Genomic DNA, 27,412 nt, shown 5'->3' with positions numbered 1-27,412 from the left:
TCAGTCACTCTCCCTGATCCAGCTGAGTCAGCAGTGGGAAAAATCTGCTTTTCACAGGAACTTGGTAACAGCAATAAGAGAATACGTAGTTTATTCCAAGAAGATATCGTCTCTCTCCCATATATAGAATATCTTACTGGAACCGACATGTTCCAGATATCACCTGGAAGACAGTCTGGATGATCCCATAAATATCTAATTGTGAACAAGGTGAAGGAAATCTCATATAAAATTCTTCATAAATGTGACCCAGCCAGTCACTATATGGTAACATTTAAAAGAGACATAAATACTAATTGAACTTTCTGTGGGGATCATCCAGAAACTGTGGCACATCTCTTTTGGTTCCTCTACACAGAGATTCTGGAAGAATTTAGCAGTTTTGTTATTGTCCATATTTTAAGGGAGTTTTCTTTACGATGGGAAAATGTTTTATTCTTTTTCTTTAAGTTCCCCAGGAAGAATGATAAATGTTTTTTATAAAAAATTTGTTAATACTTTTAGCTATTTTATATCCATAAATGTAAGTTTATTAATAAAACACCATATTTCTGCCTTTTTATAAGGATATGAATTGTACATACAATCAATTTCAGACTCAACCAACAAAAAGCCTCTCAGAACAATATTTATATGTTGAGTTTTTTCGCCTACTCATATCATAATTTTTTTACTCCTGGTTCTGTATGTTCATGTTCTGTTCTTTTGTAAACTTCATCTGTTTGTATGTTGTATACTCATTGTGTTTCAATAAAGTTCGATTTAAAAAAAGGTACGTTCTAAACGAAGCTTCAGACGTCACTGATCACGTGACTCTGGCCAAACGAATCAAGCCTCGACACGGTGCTTCTGAAGCAGCGCGTTGATCTTTCTGACACACGCACCGGAGCGTCAGCTTCAAGCGGACCATCACTACGTCTCACATCTAAAGGTGTCAAGGTAACTTTGAACTGAGTTCAGTCAATCTGGAGTTTTTCCAAGTTTTCTGTTGCTCTCTGTGAGAGAAGAGCGTTAAAGGCGGGGCTCTCCAGAGTCCAGCAAAGCAGGAAACCACAGCTGGGTGTGTGTAAGTGTGCAAACCAATAGAATGCATCGTGGTGGGGGGGGCATCACGGGCAAGAAAAAAATAAAATAATCGGTCGTACCCATGCTTCCCCGACGTCATGCCAGCGCATATTGGGAAATTCGTAGGCACCGATCGGTTTTCTATCAGCCATTTGCTGGGAGTAAGGGCGCCCTCCGTTTGCGAGGTGCGCCTGCTGCTGGCGGCACAGGGAGGAGAGGGCGGGGCGGCGGGGAGTCTCTGGCTGGCTGGAGCGGCATCTAATAACCAACTCGCAAAACAAAATAAAAACAACAAACAGATATTATGATACAGACTTATAATCTGCACCCATGTTTTTTCTACATTCTATAAAGTGAGCGCGAGAGCCCTCGGTGCGCCTGCGCGCTGCTGAAGTCAAAGTAAACTTTATTGTCATCTCCGCTACAGACAGTCCAGCATATAGAGAGACGAGACGACGAGGCTGCAGTTACAGCGGTGCAAGTAAACAAACAATAAATATAAGAAGAGTAAGAAAATAAATCTACACTTTAGGACTCGGGGTAAAGGATCAATAACAATTTAATTTATAATTTACAGTTTGATGATTTAAAGTCTCACACAACCCGTCAAAAGGGGCGGGGCCGGCTGCTTCCAAGTAGAGCACATTTCATTTATAATGATGTAAATCCAAGCCCATCATGGATTCACCATCTGAATCCTGGGTTGTGTGAAATCCCAGAAATCAACCTTAGACAAAGTGAATCTGTGAACTAAGGTGTAGGTCTGTTAGGTTAATTGTGCTGATCCTCGGGTTGGGGGATTTGTGTTTGTACTGGAGCGCAAAATTCAAACCAATGGAAGATGGACAACAAAAGTTCAAAGCCATCAGGTGCTCAGTTTATGTATTTATTTTTGGCCTACATCAGTAAGAAATGCCAAATTATATACACAAAGTTACAGGAATCACCACTCCTGTTATTCATGATGATTTCAGTAACATCACATAATAACATGTAACGTTATTATGTGATGTGCGTACTGTTAATGCTGATACTGTGGTGAAATTCTCTGCTTCTTTTGTGTATTCTGCATCTATTACGTCAGATTGTCTTACCCCTCATATGGTTGAGAATTTTGCCAATACCCTGTTAACTACATGTTCCTCCATCCTCGACACTGTGGCACCTATTAAAATGAAGCGCCCCAGAACTTACTCACAATGTTGGTTAAGTGACTCTGTTCGCGCTCTACGACGTGCGTGTCGGCGGGATGAGAGAAGGTGGAGGAAAGATAAACTCCAGGCATCTTACGACATCCTACGTACTAGTCGCTTGAAGTTTCAAACTGCTGCCAAAATGGCTAAAGCAGCTTTTCTTTCAAAAATTATCTCTACCAATGGTAACAATCCTCGAATTTTATTTAAAATGTTTAACTCTGTGGTCAACCCCTGCCCCACTATGCCGCTGCCGTGCTCCACGGTTCTTTGCGAACAATTTTTAAATTATCTTTTAGATAAAGTCTCATCTCTTAAATCTGCTCTTCCTTTAATGACAGGCCCTGCGTTTACCCCTGACTGTTCCTCTTCCTTCTATCAGTTTGAACCCGTTTCACTCCCTACTCTTAAGCGTCTGGTTGAACAACTGAACAATACTAATCTCGTATATGATGTTCTTCCATCTCGTATAGTTAAGGACTGTTTTAGTGCAATTGGACCTAGTATATTGTCCCTTTTGAACTCTTCTTTGCTCTCTGGTTGCGTACCATCAGCCTTTAAACATGCTATAATTCAGCCTGTTCTTAAAAAAAGGAACCTCGATTATAATGATTATGCGAACTATAGGCCGATTTCCAAGCTTCCGTTCTTGGCCAAAATTCTTGAGAAGATAGTGTTGCTTCAACTCCAGGCCTACCTGGATGAGAATAGCATTAATGATAAATTCCAATCGGCCTTCAAACCACATCATAGCACTGAGTCAGCGCTGCTCCGAGTTCTCAATGACCTTCTACTAATGGCTGACAATGGACGCTCCTCGGTCCTAGTGCTATTGGATTTATCGTCGGCTTTCGATATGGTTGATCATAAAATCCTATTGGCAAGACTTGAGCACGCTGTAGGCATCAAGGGTGTTGCCCTGGATTGGTTTAAATCATACTTGTCCAATCGGCTCTCCTCGGTTCACTTGGCCACTTCCTCTTCCTCCGCTGTACCTGTCTGTTGTGGTGTCCCTCAGGGATCTGTGTTAGGCCCTACTCTGCTCTCATTGTACATGCTTCCACTAAGCGCTATCTTTGAGAAATATCACATCGCTTTTCATTATTATGCTGATGACATTCAGATCTACTTTGAGTTAAATGATGACCTAGCTTTGTCCTTGAATAGTTTTCGAGAGTGCATGTGTGAGGTCAGGCAATGGCTCCTGGCAAATACTCTTATCCTTAATGATAAGAAAACTGAAATTGTGGTCTTTGGCAGTGACGTCCTTCGTGCCAAACTTCGTGATGCTTTTGGTTTTCTCACTAGCTTCTTTTCCGACACTGTTAGGAATTTGGGCGTGTTACTTGACAGCTCATTTAAACTTGATAGACAAGTGTCTGCTGTTGTTAGATCCAGTTTATACCAACTCCGCCTTATTTCTAAGGCCAGGCAGTATATCCCGCATAAAGACCTGGAAAAACTCATCCATGCCTTTGTAACTTCGAGGCTGGATTACTGCAATTCACTCTATTTTGGACTCCACTCTCCCTCCTCCATAGATTACAGACAGTCCAAAATGCTGCTGCACGCATTCTAACCAAAACTAAGAAGTTTGCCCACATTACTCCCGTCCTAGCTGATTTGCACTGGTTGCCTGTGAAATACCGTATCCAATTTAAAATTCTGCTGTTTACTTTTAAAATCACTAATAACACAGCACCGAGCTATCTTAAGGAACTCTTAAGCTTATATGTCCTGCTAGGGCTTTAAGATCATCCTCACAGTTACTGTTGGTGCAGCCTAGATCTCGGCTGAAGTCTAGAGGTGATCGAGCGTTTGCCCTGGCCGCACCAGAGTTGTGGAACAACCTTCCCATTTGCATTCGGGCGTCTGACTCTATTCAATCTTTTAAATCACGGCTTAAAACGTATTTGTTTAATCTTGCGTTTTCTACCGGTTAAATGCTGGCCTTGTCTGCAGTGATTTATTTTACTAATTTTCCTATCTTGCTTTTTATTTGCGCTGTGTATGTCTTATCCCCATTGTGTGTTGATGGCACAGTTATATTGTGCTATAGCTATGTGCTATAGTTATATTTTTTCTATTGGTGGCTTTTTCCTATGAACATAATTCTACACTTTTATTTTTATGACTCTGATTATACTTGTGTTAATTTGTTCTATGTTAAGCACTTTGGCATGCCGTTGGTTTTTAAATGTGCTCTATAAATAAAGATTGTTGTTGTTGTTGTCCTGTAAGCACAGTCTGCCTGTGTCTTTTCTCTGCAAATGAACATTTTCAGCCAATATAGGTAATACATCAACATGGCTGCCGTGGCTAAGTTAGGAATATTTATAATGTCATTTCCAAAACTTGCATATGATCTGCAATTTGTAGCAGATCTACTGACTGTCACAGAGCAGCTGGAGCAGTCTCGAATGCAGGTCAGTCCACTGCTGCCCCCTGTGGCCAAGTGCCATAGCTACTGCTGGATGAACTCGTGACACATCTGCACCTGTTTCTATGAACACATTGAGTCTGAGTGGCTGCACTTACACTGGTGCATTCAACATATTGAAAGATGCCAGCAATGTGGATTGTCAAGACTCAAACCAATCCACATTGCTGGCGTTGCATCTTTCAATGCCAGCAATGGCAGGTATCAGTGCTCAAACCTTTTGTGTTTGTTTCCAACAAGTTGCCCACCTCGGGAAACAAAAATGTGTTCTTTTACTTGTCAGATGAACATATGAGACACTTTGACTCTTCAGTGCAGTGTGGAGCCTAACAAAGATCTGTTTTGTGTCCCAGCTGATCAGCAGGAGGAGGAGAGTCTGACGGAGCAGCAGAGGAACATTTTCAGCTACTTGGACTCAGCTCAGCCACTACAGAGGAAACAATGAGCTCAACACAGAAGGTGACAGACAGAGCAGGACCATATGACCAAAGATATTTATCACCATATACATTTGAACATTTGCCATAACGATGTAGCTGACGATAGAATTGACACCAGACAAAATACTTTACAGCTGCACAACTTTATTAAAAACCCATCAATGTATTTTCACTGAAACAACCAGCTGTTGTTTATGTGTTTATGTACTAACAGCTGGAAACATTTCATAAAGCTTTGTTTGTCAGAAATGAAGGAGAACATATTTAGTTCATTTGTTTCTACATGAGCTCTGTGTGATTTGATGAGTATCTGAGGCTGAGACCACAGGACTGTGAAACATGATTGTTGGGCTTCATTTCTGTGCTGAACAGTCGTTTAAGATTAGCTGTAAATAACAATTAGCTGATGTTGTTCATGAGACTAAAGTCACCTCACTGTGGTAATGTAAATATAATATGGCCAATATTATAGTTATTATATTGTTGGCATTACTAAATGTGGCTCAGTGCTTACATATATGTGTAAAAAGCAAATGTAGGAGCTGTGATAACTGTGTCTGATAGAATGAAGAGTAGACTGATATATGAAATATTCCTTTATTGGGTGAGAAAATCAGACCATGTCATAACTGCTTTAAGTCACACAGAATAGATATCAGAGCCTTAAACAGGCTGACTTCTGCTAAATGGGTCAAACTGGGCAGAAGGTCTACAAACACATAACATCCTTATAGAATATGATGTAACACTATAGATCAACTTAGCTCAGAATATATAAAGCATATAAACAGTTACAGCAATATGATGCAACAAACACAGCAGCTACTGATCCAAAATACTCAAAGCTTCATAGTCAAAGGAGCTTGCAAAGAAAAGCGTCTGGACTTCTTTAAGTTACTTGAAGACGTTTCACCTCTCATCCGAGAAGCTTCTTCAGTTCTAAGGTCAAATGGTGGAGAGTCCCAGATATAAACCTAGTGGGAGTGTCCCCCCACAGAGGGACAAAAGGACCCCCTGATGATCCTCTAATCGCCTGAGCCAAGGTGTGAAACTGGGTGTGGGTCCCAATCAGCCAGAGTTTCGGGTGAGTTCATTGTGAAACCTGGCCGCACCTTATCATGCGAATTCCTGAGGTCAGATGGCCCAGGATGTGAGTGGGCGTTAAGGCGTCTGGGAAGGGATCTCAAAACTGGATTATAGATGGCAGAGAGTTGGTGTCGTAAACCCCCGCCTCTGTTCAAAGATGGTCGCTCACAGTGGACATAGATGGATTCTTTCACTCCTCTTTCAAACCATCTGTCCTCTCTGTCCAAAATGTGAACATTGGCATCCTCGAAAGAGTGTCCTTTATCCTTAAGATGCAGATGGACAGCTGAGTCTTGTCCTGTGGAGGTGGCTCTTCTGTGTTGTGCCATGCGCTTGTGAAGTGGCTGTTTGGTCTCTCCAATGTAGAGGTCTGGGCATTCCTCGCTGCACTGTACAGCAAACACCACATTGTTAAGTCTGTGTTTTGGCGTTTTATCTTTCGGGTGAACCAGTTTTTGTCTGAGCGTGTTGCTGGGTCTGAAATGCACCGGGATGTCATGCTTGGAGAAAACTCTCCTGAGTTTCTCTGATACACCGGCTACATAGGGGATGACAATGTTGTTGCGTCTGTCCTTCTTATCCTCCCTCGCTGGTGTCTGGTCTTCTTTTCTGTGCCTCTTTGCTGACTTTAAGAACGCCCATTTAGGATAGCCGCACGTTTTGAGTGCTTCCTTTACATGTGTGTGTTCCTTCTTTTTTCCTTCAGGCTTAGAGGGAACATGTTCTGCCCGGTGGTGTAGGGTCCTAATTACTCCAAGTTTGTGTTCCAGAGGGTGATGGGAGTCAAAGAGGAGGTACTGGTCTGTGTGTGTGGGCTTCCGGTAAACTTCGATGTTGAGGTTGCCGTTCTCTTCAATGTGCACAGTGCAGTCCAGGAAGGGCAAACAGTTGTCCTTTGTGTCTTCCCTGGTGAACTTGATGTTTTTATCCACAGTGTTAATGTGCGCAGTGAAGGATTCCACTTCTTGTGTCTTGATTTTGACCCAGGTGTCGTCCACATATCTGTACCAGTGGCTGGGTACTCTTCCTTTGAAAGAGCCAAGAGCCTTCCTTTCCACTTCCTCCATGTAAAGGCTACAATAGGTGACACGGGGGAGCCCATGGCACAGCCATGTTTTTGTCTGTAAAAGCCTTCGTTGTATTTGAAATATGTAGTGGTGAGGCAGAGGTCTAACAGTGTGCAGATCTGATCGGCTGTGAAGTTGGTCCTGTCCTCCAAGGAGCTGTCTTCTTGTAGTCATTTTCTGACAGTCTCCTCGGCCTCCGTGGTGGGTATGCAAGTGAAGAGAGAGAACTGAAGAAGCTTCTCGGATGAGAGGTGAAACGTCTTCAATTAACTTAAAGAAGTCCAGACGCTTTTCTTTGCAAGCTCCTTTGACTACGATGACCTGGATGACTGAGAACCTTCACAGACTCAAAGCTTCATAGAACTGAAACCAACATTTATTTTTAGCTCCATCCTGCTGCTGATACAGACTTTAGGTTTCTGAACATTAAACTTGTTGCTGCCTTTCATAGTGTGTAACTTGAAGGCCCTGAGTACTTTCTCCCACACTGAAAACACTGGGATGATCACATTATTTGAACATTAACTAATAAGACTGATTCAGCACAGACAGTTATGTTAAACTTTCCTAGCCGTCCTTCACAAACAGGGAACAGTCTGTCTATTCTCTCCATCTGTCAGCTGCTGCTGGCTCTTCCTCCTCCTCTTCCTCACACACTGCTGAGTTTGTCCTGGTGGATCATCAGGGCTGCAAAGCCTCACAGATGATGTGCAGCAGTGGGTCCCTCAGTCTGTCCTCACTCTGGACACTTGCAGTCGTCACACATGGAAATCAAATGTGTGATAAGCTGCAGGATTCAAACACAAGTGTAACTTATAAACACATGTTCATACTTTTATTCCACAATCAGAGAGAAAGAAACAGAGAGAGAGTGCAGGACAGACAGACAGGTGACAGTCTCAGGTGTACACACTGCTACACAACAGCACAGAGAAGCAGGATTTAGTGTTTGTGTTATTACGAGTGTAAACAAGAAGAGTTCCAGATGGTGCAGTGGACACATGTGTGACTGCTGTGATTAAAGCATCTTTCTTTCAGCTTAACGAGTGAACCGTCAGCTCGTTCAAACACACGTTAAAGTGCGTTTGGCTCGACACCACCGAACAGAGGCAGCAATATAACACAGCTAACATTAACAGTGCAGTGAATCCTGCTTGTGCCGTGATGTTCAGGACTGCAAACCGAGCAGCATCACTGACTTTCAGCTTGTTGTGTTTGTGGATATATGACTGACTTTAATTATCCACAAAATCATCACATTCTCTGTCAGATTAAGGTCGACTATTGAACGGCGTATATTTTAAAGGCTTTAAAACCAAGTTAACGCTGAAAGTACAAACATCACTAATGTCACATAACTCTGCCGACAAGGCATAGCTATGGCTATGAAATGCTCTTTGTGTATCACTTCTTCATTATGAAAGATGTCATTAATGCACTAGTAATGTCTCATCTGGAGTATTGTTCAATCATTTGGTCAGCAGCTAATAAGACAGATCTTAACAGACTTCAGTTAGTCCAGAATAAGGCGTCCAGATTAGTGTGAAGATGTTCATACTATACTAATATTGATAAAATGCATAATAACCTTTCTTGGCTTCCTGTACAGGCTAAAATATTCTATGGCTTACTTGTAGTTCTAAAGAAAGCAATTCTGTTAAACACACCACATTTATTCTGCTCAGCTGCAGTATCCAGATGAAATACATCATCATATTACACAGTTTTCAACAAGCTGCAATTTAGTAAATGCTCGAGTTAAAAGTAACGTTTTGTAAAACTGTTACATTTAGAGCAACTTTTAAGTGGAATAAGTTGCCTTAAAAAATTAGAGAATTATTCAAAACTTCAATGAAGACTTAAAAGCCGATTTACAGAGCTTTTAGTTGTTGTAAATATTGTAAGACATGATTTGTTTTTGAAATTTGTCTAATGTGCCTCAATGTTATTGATATTATTATTATTATTATTATTATTGATTGCTTATATTTGAACAATTGTGAAACCTCACTGTGGATGTAAGAGTGAAATTATGTGGATATCTTGAATCCACTTTATTGTGTAATATTTTATGTGAGTATTTGACGGAAGACGAGCAACATCTGTTGTGGAAGCTAACGGGGTTCCTTTAGAATAAACAAACATAGGATTTATTATCACTGAATAATTCTGTATAAATCTATACAAATTATAGAAATATGTAATAGGAAACAACAAAATAATCTAAATTATAAAATAGTGTGTGTGTGTGTGTGTGTGTGTGTGCATGATTTTAGTGTTTGAACAGTCATGAATTATCTTTAACAGCAGGTTGGATGTAATGTGTTAGAACTACCAGCAGGTGGGGATAAGAGACCTTTAAGGTGTTTGGTGCCACGCTCCACCTTCAGGTTTAAAACTAGTGTTAATGGAGTTTGAAGGTTGAGTTTGTTCCACGACTGCATTTCACTCACTGCCTCTGTTTGTATCTCTGTCACTGCAGGACCAACATGGAGCCAGAAGTCAGCGCTCTCAGGAGGCCGACAAACCTCACAGAAGAAAGGGAGAGAAAAAACACACCTGTGACGAGTGTGGGAAGGGTTTTACTGAGAAGGCTAAACTAAAACGGCATCAGGTCATCCACACTGGAGAGAGACCGTTCAGCTGTGACTTGTGTGGAAAGTCTTTTTCCAGGAAGGGTTCCCTAAAAGAACACCAACTCGTCCACAGTGGAGTTAAAGCGTACAGCTGTGATCAGTGTGGCAGAGCTTTTACTCACAGTAGCCACTTACAGAGGCATCTAGTTACCCACTCTGGAATTAAGGCATACAGCTGTGACGAGTGTGGAAAGTCTTTTTCCTTGAAGGGTCACCTAAAAGAACACCAACTCATCCACAGTGGAGTTAAAGCGTACAGCTGTGATCAGTGTGGCAGAGCTTTTACTCGCAGTAGAAGCTTACAGAGTCATCTAGTTACCCACTCTGGAATTAAGCCATACAGCTGTGACGAGTGTGGGAAGGGTTTTACTGTGAGGGCTAAACTAAAACGGCATCAGGTCATCCACACTGGAGAGAGACCGTTCAGCTGTGACGAGTGTGGAAAGTCTTTTTCCTTGAAGGGTCACCTAAAAGAACACCAACTCGTCCACAGTGGAGTTAAAGCGTACAGCTGTGATCAGTGTGGCAGAGCTTTTACTCGCAGTAGCAGCTTACAGAGTCATCTAGTTACCCACTCTGGAATTAAGCCATACAGCTGTGACGACTGTGGGAAGGGTTTTACTGTGACGGCTTCTCTAAAACAGCATCAGGTCATCCACACTGGAGAGAGACCGTTCAGCTGTGACGAGTGTGGAAAGTCTTTTTCCTTCAAGCGTTCCCTAAAAGAACACCAACTCATCCACAGTGGAGTTAAAGCGTACAGCTGTGATCAGTGTGGCAGAGCTTTTACTCACAGTAGCAGCTTACAGAAGCATCTAGTTACCCACTCTGGAATTAAGGCATACAGCTGTGACATCTGTGGAAAAACTTTCAGCCAGAGAAGGAGCCGAAATACACACCTACGCATTCACACTAGACATGATGTGTACTGCTGTGAACAGTGTGGCAAATACTTTACAACAGACGCACACTTACAACAACACATGTTTACCCACACTGAGGAGAGACCTTATCAATGTGACCTGTGTGAGAAGACTTTTAAAACTCCACATCACCTGAGACGACACCAACAGATCCACACCAGAAAGAGACTCTACAAGTGCAGCTACTGTGAGGTATGTATTTATATTGTTATCTTGTCATTTTAGCCTGACTGTTTGGAACAACTCTGCTCATTAAACTGTGTTAGCATGTTAGCAATTCTACTGCATGGAAAAGCAGCTCTGAGTGATTATTCAGATTTTCCTTTCAGTTATGATTTTAGTATTACTGTAGTATTATGGTGGTAGTATTGTAGTTATTGCAGCCCAGTAAACTGAGTGTGTTAACTGAAACAGTCAAATGTAGTTGGACGTCTGCAGAGATGCTCTTTATTTCAGGCGACGTTCAGGATACAAATGTTGAAGGACTGACTTACACTGTCTTTGTGTCTTTGTTTAGAAGCAGAGCGACACAGATGGATCCAGTTCTCAACCCTGTCATCACTGTGGTGGTGGGAAAGACTTTCATTGTGACCTCTGTGGAAAAACTTTCAGTTGGCAAGCTGCCCTTAAAACACATCAACGTAGACACACTGGAGACAAACTGAAATACTGCAAAGAATGTGGGAGAAGCTTCACCACACCAAGTGATTTAAAACAACATGAACTGATTCACAGTGGGGTTAAAAAGCACCTCTGTGATCAGTGTGGGTCATCCTTCACCACTGCATGGAAGCTTAAATCACACAAACGAGTCCACACAGGAGAGAAACCACACAAGTGCAGCTACTGTGAGAGAAGCTTCTCACAGTCAGGTCATTGTAACATTCATGAACGTGGACACATGGAAGGAAACTACAGCTGTGACCAGTGTGACAAGAGCTTCAGGAATCTCAGTTCATACTCTGCACACAAACGATCCCACGTTACTAATAAACTGTTTCACTGTTACCAATGTGCCCAAACATTCACCTCATTGTCTGCTCTGTGCAAACATCAGCGCGATCACTCAGGGCTGAAATCACTCCCATCACTGGATCACAGTGAATCTGAAGACACAGAAAGATCCTCTGGTTTCTGTGTCAGACTCAAAAAGCTTGAGATCAGGCTCCACAGAGTTCAGATAGAATCATTTAAACTTGTGTTGAACTGAACTGGTTGCTGGGCTGAACTTCTACATAATACAGATCTACATGGGATCTTCTTTTCTGTTGTTTTACCGAGTCAGTTTTGTCCTTTTTTCTCTGTCCTGGTTTTGCTCGTCTGTAAATGATTGAAACTCAGTCAAATAGTTCATTGTTCTCCAGCAAAACGTTTTGGAAACTCATGTTTAACCTTTAAAACTCTGACATGTTTTAGCACACAAGGCTTCATCGGGGAGTTCACTCATGATTGGACCATGAGAACAAAGGTTTTTAGTTCTTTCAAAGAGAGTCTTGGAGATGTTTGATGTTTCTGTTTTTCTGAAACCACCTGAAAGAAAAACTATTTTTCTTGCTTTATGTAGTGTGGAAGTTTTTAATGTTTCTTCATCTGTGATGTTCTTGAATGTGTTCACGTGAAGATGGTACAAATAAACTGTCCTTTCAGCTTTAGCTCCTAATTTATTCATTATTTATGGATGTAGCACAGCAGCCGTCTCTTGATTAACACATGGAGGGCTCGGGATCTGATGGTGTCGTCTCCCTAATTTGCCCACTCAGTAAATCTCACTCATGGCCAAGAAATTGAAATAAACCTTGTTTCCCTGCTGGATAGTGATCCACTGTAACTCTGCTCCTCCTTCCTGTTTAGGATTTCCGTGGCTGAAGTAAAATTCCCTCCATCCATCACTTATCCCAGCTAACCCAAAGTGAAATAAAGTTTTGCTGGTCTTAAAAAAGCATTACAATAATGGGCATTACCAATGCAAACTGAATGATACAGAAGATGTAAGAAGAGACTTTGATCAGTTAATAAAGCTCATGATCTGGATTCATTGTGGCTGCTACACAGATACTTCTGGGTCACTTCTCTCAGTTAGGAACCTTCCTCACCAAACTGACTGTTGGACCACACCCCTGGTTTCATGAGAAATTGTTTCAGCCATGATTTCTCTTCCTGTATTTCAGAGTAAAGACTGAAGTGACAAATGGAAGCATGTTTAAAAAACACAATGTGAGAGAGACGTTGAGGTCCTTAGAAGTTACCCTGGGTTTTTCTGTCACCCTGCTAGATGTTACACACCTTGTTATTGGACTGATTTCTACTGCTGGACTACTCCTGCGGAGAGTAACAATACTCTTACTAATTAGCTCCCTTTCACACCTTTGGGGATATTTATTTTTGTGTTTGCAGCGCTGTGAGCCAGAACAGCGAGAGAAAAATCTGCAACAGCGACGAGCCGAATGCTTACGTGAATCGCAGCAGCTGCACATGTGCTACGCTGAATTAGAGGATATCTTTGCTCTGGATTTCTATTTCTATATGATTCTTCTTGCATCTAAACAAAGATGATTCAATTTGCTAAATGTTGATGGCTCTTCGTGCTCAGGTGTAAATGAGACGTAATATTTGCTCTTGGTTTGGTTCTCCTGTACAGAACCTTGCAGTACAACAGAAACCTAAAAACATTATTTGTAGTTGTTATTCTTAGTTGTTCTGCTGCCTAAATACCACAGGGTCTGATTATGAAGTTATTGAGCTGCACATACTTTACGACCTGCTTAAGTTCGAGGTCACAGCGTCTGTAGAGCAGCTGGAACATAATGAAGTCTACAAGGTTAAAGTTTTCTCTTCAGTTATTGTTCTTTCTGCTGCTTGGTTTGATGGAGCTGAGAGCTTTTGTTTTTATTATTGTTATTATAATTATCATTAATATTTTACTCTCTAGAAGCTTTAAAATAGTGTTTGTGTTTGAAAAAATTGATTTAAGAATTGAACAGAAACAGTTGTCCTTCTGAAAATGGCCCAAAGGCACGGAGACAAAGTCAAAGGATGCAACCTGTAACTTTCTCTTCCTTCATGTCAGGACCATCATCCATGATTTATATAAAATGCATATAGCAACAGTAGCACTTTAGTTTGGACTTTATGATTTCTGTAACTGGAAAATATTATTTTGTTTAAAGACAGAAGTGACCGCATAGTTGCAACATCAAAGGGAAATATTAATTAATTAGCATCAAGTATATTTGTTGCTTAAGCGTTTGCACTATAACTTAAGTAGGATTATAACTTTTAAGGAAGGAAAGATTTCAGATATTTAGTTCACTGTTTCAGTTATTTTATATGAAATTAAAACATTTACGTTGGTCAAATATGATGCTCTAAATCAAATAAAAGTTTGAAAATAAATGATGTATTTTTAAATGCTGCAACAAATGTTCACAAAAAGTAACTATAATTAAAACCAGTTAAACAAAATCAAATGTTTGAATCATGCTTAACCAAATGCCAGGCTGGAGAGCTGAACCTAAAGTATACGTAGAAAGATTTCAACATCTGAGCAGTTTTTAATGTTTTTATCACATATAAATGTCACAGCAGTGGGTCCTGGCCCAATGCTTTGTGTTTTTGGTTTTCTTTGACTCTTGTTTTTCTTGGTTTTTGTTCTTCTTATTTATCAGGCTCTCAGTAATCTTAGTTCTCCCTCCCTCAGTGTTCATTTCAGCCTGTGTTTAGTTTCTGTTCCCGTGTCCCACGTTTCATCGTTTCATGTCGAGTCAGCCCTGTCTCTCTGTTTCCTGTGTCTCCCCAGTCAGCCCCGCCTCCCTCGGGCACTCATGTGTGATACAGAGTAATAAACCTGACTACATTTGCTACACTCTCTTTATTACCTGTTACTTTAAAATTCATACACTAATTATGTCTGCCCATCTCTCTAATGTGAAGGTCAAAGGTCAACATCCCAGTGACATAAGAATAATCCCAAAGGGGCAAAGGCAGCGGTTAATTTAGCACATTTAGCATTAAGGGTACAGCAAGGATATACTTTTACTTATTGTGGCAGGGGTGTGGTCTCTGGCCTGCTGCAGTGGAGGCTGGTGGCGGGACGTTGGACGGCACAGGTGAGGGTGATGGAGCTCATGACTCTCTCCTTTATAGTGACGGAGGAGACTGGCGTGGGGGAAGCGTGTAGTGGAGGAAGCCGAGGAGAGAGCTGGTTTCTGGCTACAAAGAAACCAGAAAAGATTGCTCGTGGTCAAATGTCAAAGGAGCTTGCAAAGAAAAGCGTCTGGACTTCTTTAAGTTACTTGAAGACGTTTCACCTCTCATCCGAGAAGCTTCTTCAGTTCTAAGGTCAAATGGTGGAGAGTCCCAGATATAAACCTAGTGGGAGTGACCCCCCACAGAGGGACATATGTGCATGTATGCAGGCAAAGACCTGCAGTTAAAAAAAAGCGCCCCTCGACAGCCAAACCCATCTGTTCTCTAATTGGATTGTTACATTGTTGATTGACATGACATTGACCAATCAGATGAAAGGAAGAAAAATAGGGTCAAAATCCGTACTTGTAACTTGCAGGGTTTTTTTTTTCTAAGTCCACACACAAATCTTTTTTACGCACGCACAAATCTTTTTTACAAGTACAAAATATTTATGACCACATTTTGAGCCCATACAAGAACAACTGAGATCATTTGTCCACAACACGAGGTTAGTTATTAATATACCGTATTTTCACGACCATAAGACGCACTGTGCTAAAAGGCGCAGTCTCAGTTATGTGTGCCCTTACTGTATTTAACACACACATAAGGCGCACTGGACCATAGGGCGCATACAAGTACCGTATGAGTATTTAAAAATAAAGCGGGAGCAAACCTGAGTTCGGTACCTTACTCACATTTCTATTGCCGGTAATCGTCATCATCAACAACACACAAGCATACAAGTGTGCGTATTTAAAACTAAAGCAGGAGCAAAACAAAGTTTGGTACTCACATTTTTATCATCAAACCCATCGAAGTCCTCATCCTCTGTGTCTGAATTGAACAGCTGCACTAAATCTCCATCAAACATGCCAGGTTCACTTTCTTCACCGTCAGAGTCACTTTCCGTGCCGTGCGGCTCCTCGGAAATGATGCCGGCTTTTGCGAAAGCTCGAACAACAGTGCCAGCAGACATGTTAGCCCAAGCATCTACAATCCATTGGCAAATTGTGGCGTAACTCTCCCGGCGCTGCCTTCCACTCTTGGTGAAACTGTGGTCTCCATCGGTCATCCATCGCTGGATGTGTTTGTCGCCGATGTGTTTGCTGCAGTAGGAGCGGAAGATGGCCAGCTTTTCCTTATAATCCGCTGGAAGTTGCTGCGCTACCGTAGTCCTGGTCCGGATGGAAAAATGGCACCGTTTCATAAAAAGTGAAAGTGAAACTGCTTTTAGCCGAATGGTGACCGTCGAAACGCTTCTCCCGCTCGTTCTTTGCTCGATGATCGCTGTCAGGGGTTTAGACATCTGTTCACAAGTAAGAGAAATAAGACACTGCAGACCGACTCAGAGTTTAAGAACGTGTACACGGGTGAATGCCTCTGAGAAGACAGACACAACGAGTACAGGCTGCTTGCTTTATTTATAGTTCAAAATGGATTACATAGCACTTCCTCTTTTAACGGAAAGGGGAGAGCTCAGGCATTGTCTTAGCTATCTAACCTCTGCACACAAACTGAAAAATAACGACACAGCAGTATTCATGCTTATCTGACATCACAGACACTGAAGTAAAGAATGCATGTATATCCTGTCTTGTCAAACATCTCAAACACTGAAGTAAGGAATGCATTGTGTTTTGTTTAACAATAGGCTTGGTTATGTGAAAATATATGAACACTAGAAAATAAAACACACTTGATTATATTGTATTTCATAAAAATCCTCTATCAATCGCCTTATGTCCGCGGAAACTCAGCTGCGTATTCTTGACCTGTCGGAGCTTGTTTTCCAGCTTCCTCCACTTGCGAACCATCGATTCATTAAATTAACCTTAAATTCTCTCGCTGCTGCTCGATTTCCATGTTCCTCCGCGTAGCTGATGGCCTTCAGTTTAAACTGTGCTTCGTAAGCGTGTCTCTTTGCCATTTTCAGGGTTGTTAAAACAACGATGTCCTGCATAACGCACATACCTGTTCTTTTATACACGTATGTGCGATTGTCCCGGTATATACGATCAACGCCCACACTTCACCCTTTAACGTTCTCATGGTGTTCTCTACTACGTCCTCCTTACAACACATAGGGGGCACTGCGCTATAGGGCGCGCCGTACTTTTTGAAGAAAATCTAAGACTTTTAAGTGCGCCTTATGGTCGTGAAAATACGGTACTGCAACAACATGGCAACAGAGCAGCTGCAGAGAATTCAACATTAATGAATCGATGTCCACAACCTGCTGCACAACCTGCAGCAGGTTGTGGCCTGATGTGTTTGTAAGAGTTTCACTTTCAGGAGGAGAAGATTTAAACGAGTCACACAAATGTGAACTACAAAGTCTGTGACACACAATTTATGCAAACTGCATGAAATCTGACCTGAAGAAATCCAGTCTTCTGCCTGTTGTGGTTGTGACAGCTGCTCGTAGGAGAGTTTGTTTGTAGGAGGTGGAGATGTTCTCAGATCAAGTGCGTAATCGTCTCTTTGTGTAGACGCTAAAAGCTGTGAGCCAAAACTCTCTGCTCTGAAACTCTTCACTCAGTCCTCACGCTGAGAGTTTAGAGGCTGAACTTCTTGTTCCTCCATAACACTTTTCATGAAACAGCAGAAATGAGCTTGTGTTTCTCAGCAGTGCGCACACAGAGAACCGATCCTCTCTGCTCAGTCTGAACAAATCAAAGTGAAACGTCAGTGAAAACACAGCTGCTGATCAAACTGTGTCAGATTAATGCCTCAATGTTTCACTGTGAGGTTAAAAAATACATAAAAATGATTTAAAGAAGTAGGAGGCAGATTTTCACAATAAGAGCACTTTGTTTTTAATATAGCTGTCGAAATTAACGCATTAATTGCGATAATTAAATTTTGGAATTAATTACGTTAGAATATTTAACTATTTAGTGCAACACGCAGATAAAAAAAAAAAAAAGTCGCTCCCATAATTCCACTTGATTTGTTTACCGCGCCACTGAAAATGGAGAAGCAGGAACAGGATGGCCTTCTGGATGGGGAATTCAAATACAAGAAGAACATAGATGGGATAATAAACAAACGCGTTGTAGTTTGCACTCACTGTAGTAAAGAGTTTCAATTTCACCGTTCAAATTCGACCTTAAAATACCACCTTAATGCCAAACACGCGTTTGTCGGGGCAGCAGCTTCACCCGGCCTGCGTCAGACCACTCTTAGTGAACGCAGGCCACTCGGTAAGTCTTCTTTGGACAAACTGACCGACAATATAGCCAAATGGATAGCAAAGGACTGCAGACCGCTAAGCATTGTGGAGGACAAGGGCTTTGCGGATGTTTTAAAGGTTGCATCTCAGGACGCGTCCTACAAGCCCCCAGCGAGAAGCACAATAACAATTCGAATCCACGAACTGTATGAAACGGAGAAAAAGAAAAAAGAAGAGGCTTTGGTTCACACAGAATGCGTGGCTCTGACAGGAGACCACTGGACATCATTGAGTAATAACAATTACCTGGGAGTTACTGCGCATTTAATCACTGAAGCCTGGGGTCTGACATCCTTTGCGCTGACTATAATGAAAACGGAAGAGCGGCACTTTGCGGAGGCTTGTGCAGAGCAGTTCCAGACTGTTGCTCGCAGGTGGAGAATTGAGGAGAAGGTGACAACAGTAGGCACGGACAGTGCGCGCAATATGATCGCTGCGGCTCGCATCATGCCATTCAATCACATGCCGTGTACCGCGCACATTCTACAGAGATGCATCACAGTGAGTCTCGCAGACAGTGGCTTTGTCACTGCGCTGGCCAAATGCCGCAAAATTGTTGGCCATTTTAAGCACAGCCCAGCAAACACAGCAGAGCTGAACGCAGAGCAGGTGTCACTGGGGCGCAAGCAGGAGCCGTTGGCCCAGGACGTGCCTACGCGCTGGAACTCCACGCTGGAGATGGTGAAGCGCTTGATCCGCAACCAAACTGCAGTAACCGCGACTCTGGATAAACAAAAGCATAAACTTGTCCTCCTGACGCCTCCAGAGTGGGACAAACTTCAGAGACTGGAGACACTTCTAGAGCCCTGCAGGTGAGCCTGTCATTGTGACCATAATTGCAGGTTTAGATTAAATGTATCAAACATACATCTTAAATCAGTTTTGTTATTATGAAAATGTCTTAATACCTAGTAATAAAAAGCTTTTTTTAATTTGCTGTCTTATGTGTGTGTGTGTGTGTGTGTGTGTGTGTGTGTGTGTGTGTGTGTGTGTGTGTGTGTGTATTCCACTGCAGATATGTGACTGAACTGCTGGGAGGAGAGGCCTACGTCTCCTGCTCTGTAGTTCTACCAGCCTTCTGCCACCTGCGCCGTGTCATGGAAGTAACTGATGAGGACCCTGCATATGTGGTGAGGTTTAAAGAGAAGTTTAAGGAAGACCTTGCTTCCCACCAGGAACATACCAACTATGCATGGCTCCAGATCGCAACTGCACTGGACCCACGTTTTAAAGACCTACGCAGTGTGCCCAAGACTGACAGAGAAGCAGTGTGGATCACACTGGCAGGCATGTTGCATGAAGACTCTCCTAGAAGATCACACACTGCAGAAGAAGGTCCAGCCAAGAAGAGGCTGAGCCTGCTGCAGATGGACTCTGACTCTGAGTCAGAGGAGGAGGTACAGCAGGACAGAGCCATACAGCGCTACAGAGCAGAGCCCTGCACTGCCTTAGAGGACTGTCCCTTACAGTGGTGGGCAGCTCATGCAGGAGCCCACAGCCAGCTGGCCCGCCTTGCTTGCAGATACCTGGCCACTCCTGCCTCCACAGTGCCCTGTGAGAGGCTGTTCTCTGTAGCAGGGCACATTGTGAACAAGAAGAGGTCTGCTCTGCACTCAGAGAATGTGGACAAGTTGGTTTGTCTCAGCAACTGGCTGAAGGATGAGTAGACCAGAGGACCGTGTGTTTAGAGCTTGTTCTATGGTTGAATGTGATTTAAACAATACTTTTCACTGTTGTTCATATTTTTTTGCACTAATCTACCTTACCCAAAAGGATGATTGGAGATTTTTTCTATTTTGCCTGTTGAATTAGGCCTATGTTCTGTGAACTTGAAGATGTATATGGATAAAACAATGTGCTAGATTTAAACGGGTGGAAAACATTCAGTAAAAATCCCTCACAATTATTTGAAGCCCTGTTCTGCTTGTACTGTTTGTACTCACAATTAATAATAAATAAAACAAACAAGTGTGTTAAAAACCACTATCTGTCCCGATTTTTACACACATATACACATATACACATATATTTCGAGTTGCGATTAATCAATTTTTAGGCTGTGATTAATTCGCTTCCAGCACAACACCCAGCCTACGTCTGACCACGCTGAGTGAACGCAGGCCACTCAGCGTGGTCTTAGCATTAAATAACACTAACAAGTGTGTAAAAATCCGCTATCTGTCCGTATGTTTGCACACATTTTGGTCATATTTCGAGTTGCAATTAATCATGATTAATTAATTTTTAGGCTGTGATTAATCTGATTAAAAATTTTAATCATTTGACAGCCCTAGTTTTTAATTCAGTTAATGTCAAACTGTCATCAACACCTCTGTGTTGTCTCCGTCTCTGAGCAGATTCAGGCATTACTCAAATAATAAAGGCTTTTTTTCACTATTATACTTTTCATTAGTCTCCAGGTTGATGATTATAAACAGAATTATTAAAGTTTTTATCATTTCAGGCTGAAAATCAACATGAATTTGGTTCTAATCAAAGAAGCTCCTTTAATGTGTGTCATTAAAATCCTCACACAGACTTAAAAAGGCGACATTAACATTAAAATAAATGAAAGAAGCTTCAGCTGAGAGCTTCATGCAGTCATCATCAGCAGCTCATAGCAGTCACAGCTCTTTATTACGCAGCTTTGCAGGAATTAAAGTGGCTGAAGTGTCAGAGTTTGTGTGAGAAGCTGCTTCATGGACAGCTGTACACACGTCTTTATTATTTCTTCATAAATCAAACACACAGGTTTGTCTGCAGATGATTTAAAGTGTGTCGTTGTGCAGTTAAAGCTGTTTGTGTGACGCCCTGACCTCCTGTGAATGAAACAGCCAATCAGATCCATCAGAGAGAGAGCAGGAAGTGTGTGTTTGTGACAGAACAAGGAAACAGTGATGATGATGAACATAAAGGTCCTCTGATGTTTCCTGTTACAGTAACGCTTGTTCATCTGTTGCTCTCCTACACTTTCCTATAAATAAAGGAGAAAAAGTCCGTTTAGTTTCATTTCCTACAGCTCAGAGTTACACTTCACATTCCTGCTGTCACATCAAAAAGCTTCACTTTGGTCCAACATCTACATGTTAACATGAAACACAGACAGACTCAGAACATCTGGAACATCTGCACTTTGACCCAAACTGTTATAGCAGGATATTTTCTGCATATTTCTTATGTTGGACCTGTTTGAACTGTAAACGACCTGTAATCATCTGTAAATGGTGTGAGACACACTGAGGCCACCTACAGGGCAGCTGGGGAACAGCAGGGATCTGAAATCATACGAGATGTTAGTGAGAAGTTAGAACAAACGGACTTAAGATGGCTCGAAGTGATCAAAGTTGGTCTAAAACAGAAGATAAATCCAAAGCAGCATCAGATGAATGTTACCATTTCCAGTTACGGTGCCCTTCATCTAATATGGAAATGTGTTGTTTTTTTGCCGTGTTGTTGTTCTTCCTATTGTGTTTAGGCCAGAGATGCTCTTCAAACAGCTGACAGACATGACCACATTACAAGAACATGGTGTGAGTCCGATTTGATATTCCAGTCAACGCTGAGAGACCTTAACCAGGAAGTCAGAGGTCAGCTGATGCTGCGAGCAGGAAGTGAACCAAGGAAAAGGTCCACTCTACTCAATCTCAAAGAAAATATGCTGGTATTTGTTGATGTTGATGGTACAATAAAAATACATAATATAATAAATAATAAAATATCATGTGATGATGAGATGTGTTGTTGGTGTTTGTATTTTCTGTAAATGTCTTTTTTAATGTAAATGCTTTGTTCCAGACGGACAGGGAATCAGTTGCTGTACGATGACATCATCTTGATGTTGACGAGGAGGGCGAGAAAAACTAGTTTAGTCCTGCAGATGGCGATCTTGCACCGTGTTCAGAGAGCCGACACTGATGGTGCTGCTCTACTCAGCTTACTTTAGCCTGGGTTGGACTCTATATGAGCAGCTTCCACTCTGGTTTCACTCTTAAACACACTTGTTTGATTTCACTTGTAAAAGTTGAAGAATAAATATTTTATTACAAAATTATTTGTTGATGCATTTTTTTAGGGTCAAATATCTTGTTTGATTTGAGGAATGAACTGTTAGGGTGGAAAAAGTGAATCAGGTTAAAATAGTGGTGCTTTATATCAGTGAAGATGTATAATGTAATTTAAAATGTTGATGATGGGTTGTAGTGGGCTTGTACTTACAAAACTGCCTCATTTTATTGGAACGATCCACAGTTGCATCCATTCACGGATGACATCTGACATCATTTGACATCTGGTCTGAACACGTTTGTACACAAGATGCCTCAGTTCTGGATGTTCCCACAGACTCCTCTGTGCACCTAAAGAAAAGGTCAAGGGTCAGCAGCACATGTAGTTGGGACAATTCTTCAGTCGCACAAACTACACAATCATTTTCCTCCAATGACGACTTTTCACTTGCAGAAATGGTCCTGTGTGATTTCCAGGCTGTGATATAAAAACTAGTTCCTAATGGCAGCGACTCACTCAGTAAACATGTGTTTCCTTCACCAACCTCACACACAGATCCAATAAGATCAGGAAGTGGGCAGTATAGTACAATATGTGTTATTCTGTGCTGCACTGCCCAAACTAAAGATCTGCTGAAGTGTTGGAAATGATCCAGATGTTTATTTTGGACGATACAGCAGAAGATCAGACATGAAAGTGGAGATAACACAGAAGACCTGCAGCAAAGGTCAGAGGTCAGACTGGGCCCCTGGATTCAACAATGAGCCAATGATCATCAAGCAGTGACTAAAGCAGAGCCCTGACGTTCTGACATTCATCACACAGTCAGAACAAATGTCTGCTGATGACTTCATCTCATGAAACGACTGATAGATGTCAGTTCATTGATCAGCTGAGCTGCTGATCTTCATCGTCACAGAAACATTCAGCTTGTTTCAATCAGTAAATAACTCCCACTACTCCCAGTTTGAACTGTTCCCACTCAAAATGCTGTGAGAACAATGATCATTGTAGAACTTCACAAACATCACGTGTTGTTTTCCACATGTAAGATCAGCAAACACACAGAAACTTCCTGTTGCCACACACGGCCTCTAAAATCTCTTCCACGCTTTCTGTCTGAAGTCCACTCTCTGTGTCGGATCCACAGGAAACAACAAGATCTTATTAACATGGTTTTCAATGTGTCTCCTTCCAAAAAGTCCAACCAATGAACAAATGTGTGTATTTGTGGAGGCCGAACAAAAGCATGACACATTTCTCTGTTTCTATAAACTGGAGTCAAACACAAACATGAAGAGTTTCACTGACAGACTCCAAAATGCCCCCACAGTGGATCAAAGGGAAATCCTACAGTGTGGCCAGAGACTCTTAATGGCTCCAACATCAACACATCCACAATGTTGGATCCAGTTGTGCCTCACAGAGTTACTAAGACACACCCTCTGCCAGCATCACAACAGCTCCACCTGCTTCACCTGCCTCCTCAGCATCTGTACACCTGAAGAGAAAAGAAAGGCTCCAACAGCTCAAATCTACAAAGGATTCATGAAGTTTCATCCAACAATAACATGTTTGCCTTCCACAGTGTGCTGTTAGACACCACTGTACCTCTGCCATTTCAAAAAGAGCAGCTTGGGAACATTTTGGCTCCAAACACTTTGTGTTTAAGTTCTTTGTTTTCTTTGTGAAGCCGACAACATCTGGAGCTTTGTGACTCATAGAAACATCATTTTGTTCTTTAGATGACAGCAGATTGGGACTGAATAATCAATCACTATCAAACCAATAAAGACAAACATGCTGATTTTACAGGAACTTTGTTGGAGAAGCTGCAAAGACATGAAACTGGTGGAGATCCCAAACCAGTTGATAGTGCTGGTTATTCCAAATAAAGCTGTTTCCCTTTGAGATGAAATGACTTTGTGTCCTGATATATAATAAAGATGTTGTTGTTTTTGAGCCCCTGTATTAAAAGTAGTTTAAAGTCAGCTTGAGTTTGATGTCTTTATGTCAAAGCTGCTCATGATGTTGAGCTGCTGATGGAATAAAAACAATATAAAAGCATGTAGTCCAGACTTAAATGTAGCCTGTTGTTAGCTGAGGTCCACACACAGTGTTTGACAGTGTAAAGTGTGTGAAAGGGCTGCTGGTGGAGCTCACTAGGATGAGCAGGTGACCACGAGGTGGAGAGCAGCTGGCCTGGCTTTGACCCGGGCCACGCCCCCTTTCTCTCTGCTTTGCTGTCACTTATCTTCACTGCTCTGTCCAATAAAGCTGAAAAAGGCCCCGAATCAAAGAAATCTGCTGCAGCCTCTGAAATGTCTTCTGTTTCCTTCCCGACGGCTTTTTCACCGTCAGCCCATCAGACAGTCCAGCAGCATTTATGATGATGTCATGATGTTGAAGAGGCTGCTACGGTGGCCTCCCATGACCCCCAGCCTCATCACAGCTGAGATGCAGACATTTGAAAACATTCAGCAGACAACTGAATAACAGTCCAACACAACAGTCTGTGTGCAGACACACACTGACCTTTCATAGAGTCAAACACAGCTGGTTGAGTCATTTCTCTGTGAGTCTAAAGTGAATCTAGTATTTGAAAGTCCACTTCCTGTATTTGTTGTTGAAGACTTCTTCAGCTTCTTCTCAAGGACATCAGCTGCTTGTTTGGCAGCAGAGGCAGTTAAGAAGCTTCCTGAAAAACACTGAACAGTGAGTTCACTGTGGTATATGACAGATTCAGCTTTCTGTGTGCAAATGTGTCTGTGTCGACCTTTCAAATGCTGTTGAATCCAAAACATCAGCGGCTCCTCGGCTGCTCACTTCATGCACTTCTGTCTGTGTGACAGTCCAATGACATCACAGCTGTTTCCAGCCCCAGTGTCTCAGGACTGGACACCTTTAAACATGTCGAGGATCAAACAGCGTCCAGCTAAACACACATGAAACTATCAGAGCTGACAATCATTCCAATAACATCTAATGGTTCATGTATGTAGACACAGGACTACAAGGAAATGGCTCTCAGCATCTGGCTGTGGGAACACATGAGTCCCTGTTTGTGTTCAGATTGTGTGCATGTTTTAGACGTGTGTCACATGTAGAAACACAACAATCCCACAATGACACACAGATGTGTTTGACACAGCTGTGCAGCTGTAAGTTGTTTCTAATGATTCATTGAAGCTCTTCTAACATTCTGGAGACGATCAGTACATGAATCTGTTCAACACGACAACAATTTGACTTCAGTGTGAACGTTTGCATTAAATAACCTTCTTCATCCAGCTGACAGCATCTTCATCCTATGATGTGAACAGTTCCTCCTGTTGATGACAAACCTCTGACAGGATCTGCTTGAGGAGCTTTTTCATGTGCAGCTCTCTGAGCTCAGGGCTGAGCTGCTGTTTCATCTTTAAGAGCTGCTGCCTCCTCGCCGGACTTGTTCTCCTCTTCTTCTCCTAATGACGCCATTTCTGCTTCATATAAAATTCAATAAAGATGCTGACATGTATCTGTAGCAACAACATCATTGAATCTAGAACAACTGGAGCCAAACCAGTGGCTCTGCTGGGATCACTGGTGAGCCAACACTTCCTTGTTGATGCAGATTTCAGGGCTTCCTTTTGCTCCTCCGTTATAACTGTTCTCTCTTCTCAACACATGATGACACAAAGGAATCAGCAGTGACAAAGATGATGCTGAAGAGAAGCACACACTTCACACATATAACAGAGCAGTGCAGTTACACACACCTCTGCTCGACATCAGGCCTCAAACAAAGACACAAAACACTAACTTGACTCTAAACAGAAGAAACGAGCAGCTGTTTCTGTTCTGTGCTTATTTATATTTGACACACATGCTTCTCTTTGTGCAAACACACATCGCACTATAAGGGTAACCTCGCACACAATGATTGGACAGCACAGTGATGATGCTGGGAGATCCTATACGCAGCAACACAGAAACACTGAGAACTTTAAACAATGATGGAAAGTGTTATAAATGACTTGTTGGCCTCTGATCTGTCACAAACAGCTGAAACGTGTCTCTCATGAGTCACATGAAGGTTTTTGACAGAAAGGACAAAAAGTAGCTGCAGTCAGTTTGTGTCATTTTTATATTTATTCATCTGGGAGAAAAATCTGAGGGACATTAAAATGTGTTTTCAACAGAGACAAGAACATGAATATAACAGAAGAGGTAAATGAACATGTTTCAAGTAAACAGCTGGACTGATCAGGTCCAAACACAGAGTGATAAACTTGTCAAACAGCTGTCATATCTTTATATAGAAGCTCTTTATAAATGCTGCTCACTGCAGTCTGTTTACTAATAATGTCAAAGTGTTAGAAACACAGAAACATCAAAATGGTCTTTGTTCACAGAAACCTGTCTGGGATCCTTTGTTGTTCTTTTGATGCAGAGTTACATTATAAATATAAAGAGTTATTTCAGAGTCTCATCAGTTTTCCTGCATGTCTTTATTTAACACATCAGCAGGGCTGAAGCTCTCATGTTAAACACACACTGATCTATGGACACGTTCATGTGTTTCTAACAGAACCAGGCTGTTATCAGCCTGCACTAACATTATGTCACACACACTGAATGTAACAGTGACAGTTTACATCATCACACAATCAGCTGTGATTGTTTCACTGTCATCAAACGAGTCAACAGGAAGTAGAATCAATAGAAACCAATCATTTACTGACAGCATGTCTGATGGAAATAAGTGCAGATTATGTATGAAGTCTAACTGCACACAGTAACTGTGTTACAATAAGGACTTAACAGCGCCCTCTGCTGGAGTGTTTCAGTACTGCGTTAACTAGAATACACCACCTCCTCCTCACACCACCTGCTACAGCTCTACTCTTCTATGACTACAGTCATCCACAGCACTGATGTGAGGTCACATGGTTCATATGTAAGGAGCACAGCTGACCTCAGGTCAGTTTAATGACTGTGAGCAGCAGCTGTGTTATTGTCACTGTGACAGGGAGACACTCTCAGACACAGCGCTCATGTCAGCTTGTTCTCATGCAGGAGGATCAGGAGCTCCATGTTTGTCTTTCTGTTTGAATCATGATGTGTTTGTGCCATCAGAGTCTGTCATGAGTAC

At 41.9% G+C, this 27,412-nt stretch overlaps 2 protein-coding genes across 2 annotated transcripts; both read left to right on the top strand.

Annotated features, from left to right (window-relative positions):
* The first annotated feature begins 859 nt into the window (after positions 1 to 859).
* Positions 860 to 12,975, top strand: LOC143415935 (uncharacterized). The gene is made up of 4 exons (XM_076881321.1): positions 860 to 939; positions 5,052 to 5,157; positions 9,774 to 11,042; positions 11,368 to 12,975. The coding sequence occupies exons 2-4, from the start codon at positions 5,140 to 5,142 to the stop codon at positions 12,058 to 12,060; spliced, it is 1,980 nt and encodes a 659-aa protein (XP_076737436.1). The 5' UTR covers positions 860 to 939; positions 5,052 to 5,139; the 3' UTR covers positions 12,061 to 12,975.
* Positions 12,976 to 18,012: 5,037 nt separating this feature from the next.
* Positions 18,013 to 19,940, top strand: LOC143416081 (E3 SUMO-protein ligase ZBED1-like). The gene is made up of 2 exons (XM_076881457.1): positions 18,013 to 19,085; positions 19,289 to 19,940. Exons 1-2 carry the CDS (start codon positions 18,013 to 18,015, stop codon positions 19,938 to 19,940), a joined length of 1,725 nt encoding a protein of 574 aa, XP_076737572.1.
* The last annotated feature ends 7,472 nt before the right edge of the window (positions 19,941 to 27,412 follow it).

This window comes from Maylandia zebra, unplaced genomic scaffold (assembly GCF_041146795.1).
Source record: "Maylandia zebra isolate NMK-2024a unplaced genomic scaffold, Mzebra_GT3a scaffold11, whole genome shotgun sequence".
NCBI classification, from domain to species: Eukaryota; Metazoa; Chordata; class Actinopteri; order Cichliformes; family Cichlidae; genus Maylandia; species Maylandia zebra.
This window is presented reverse-complemented; position numbering and strand designations above follow the sequence as displayed.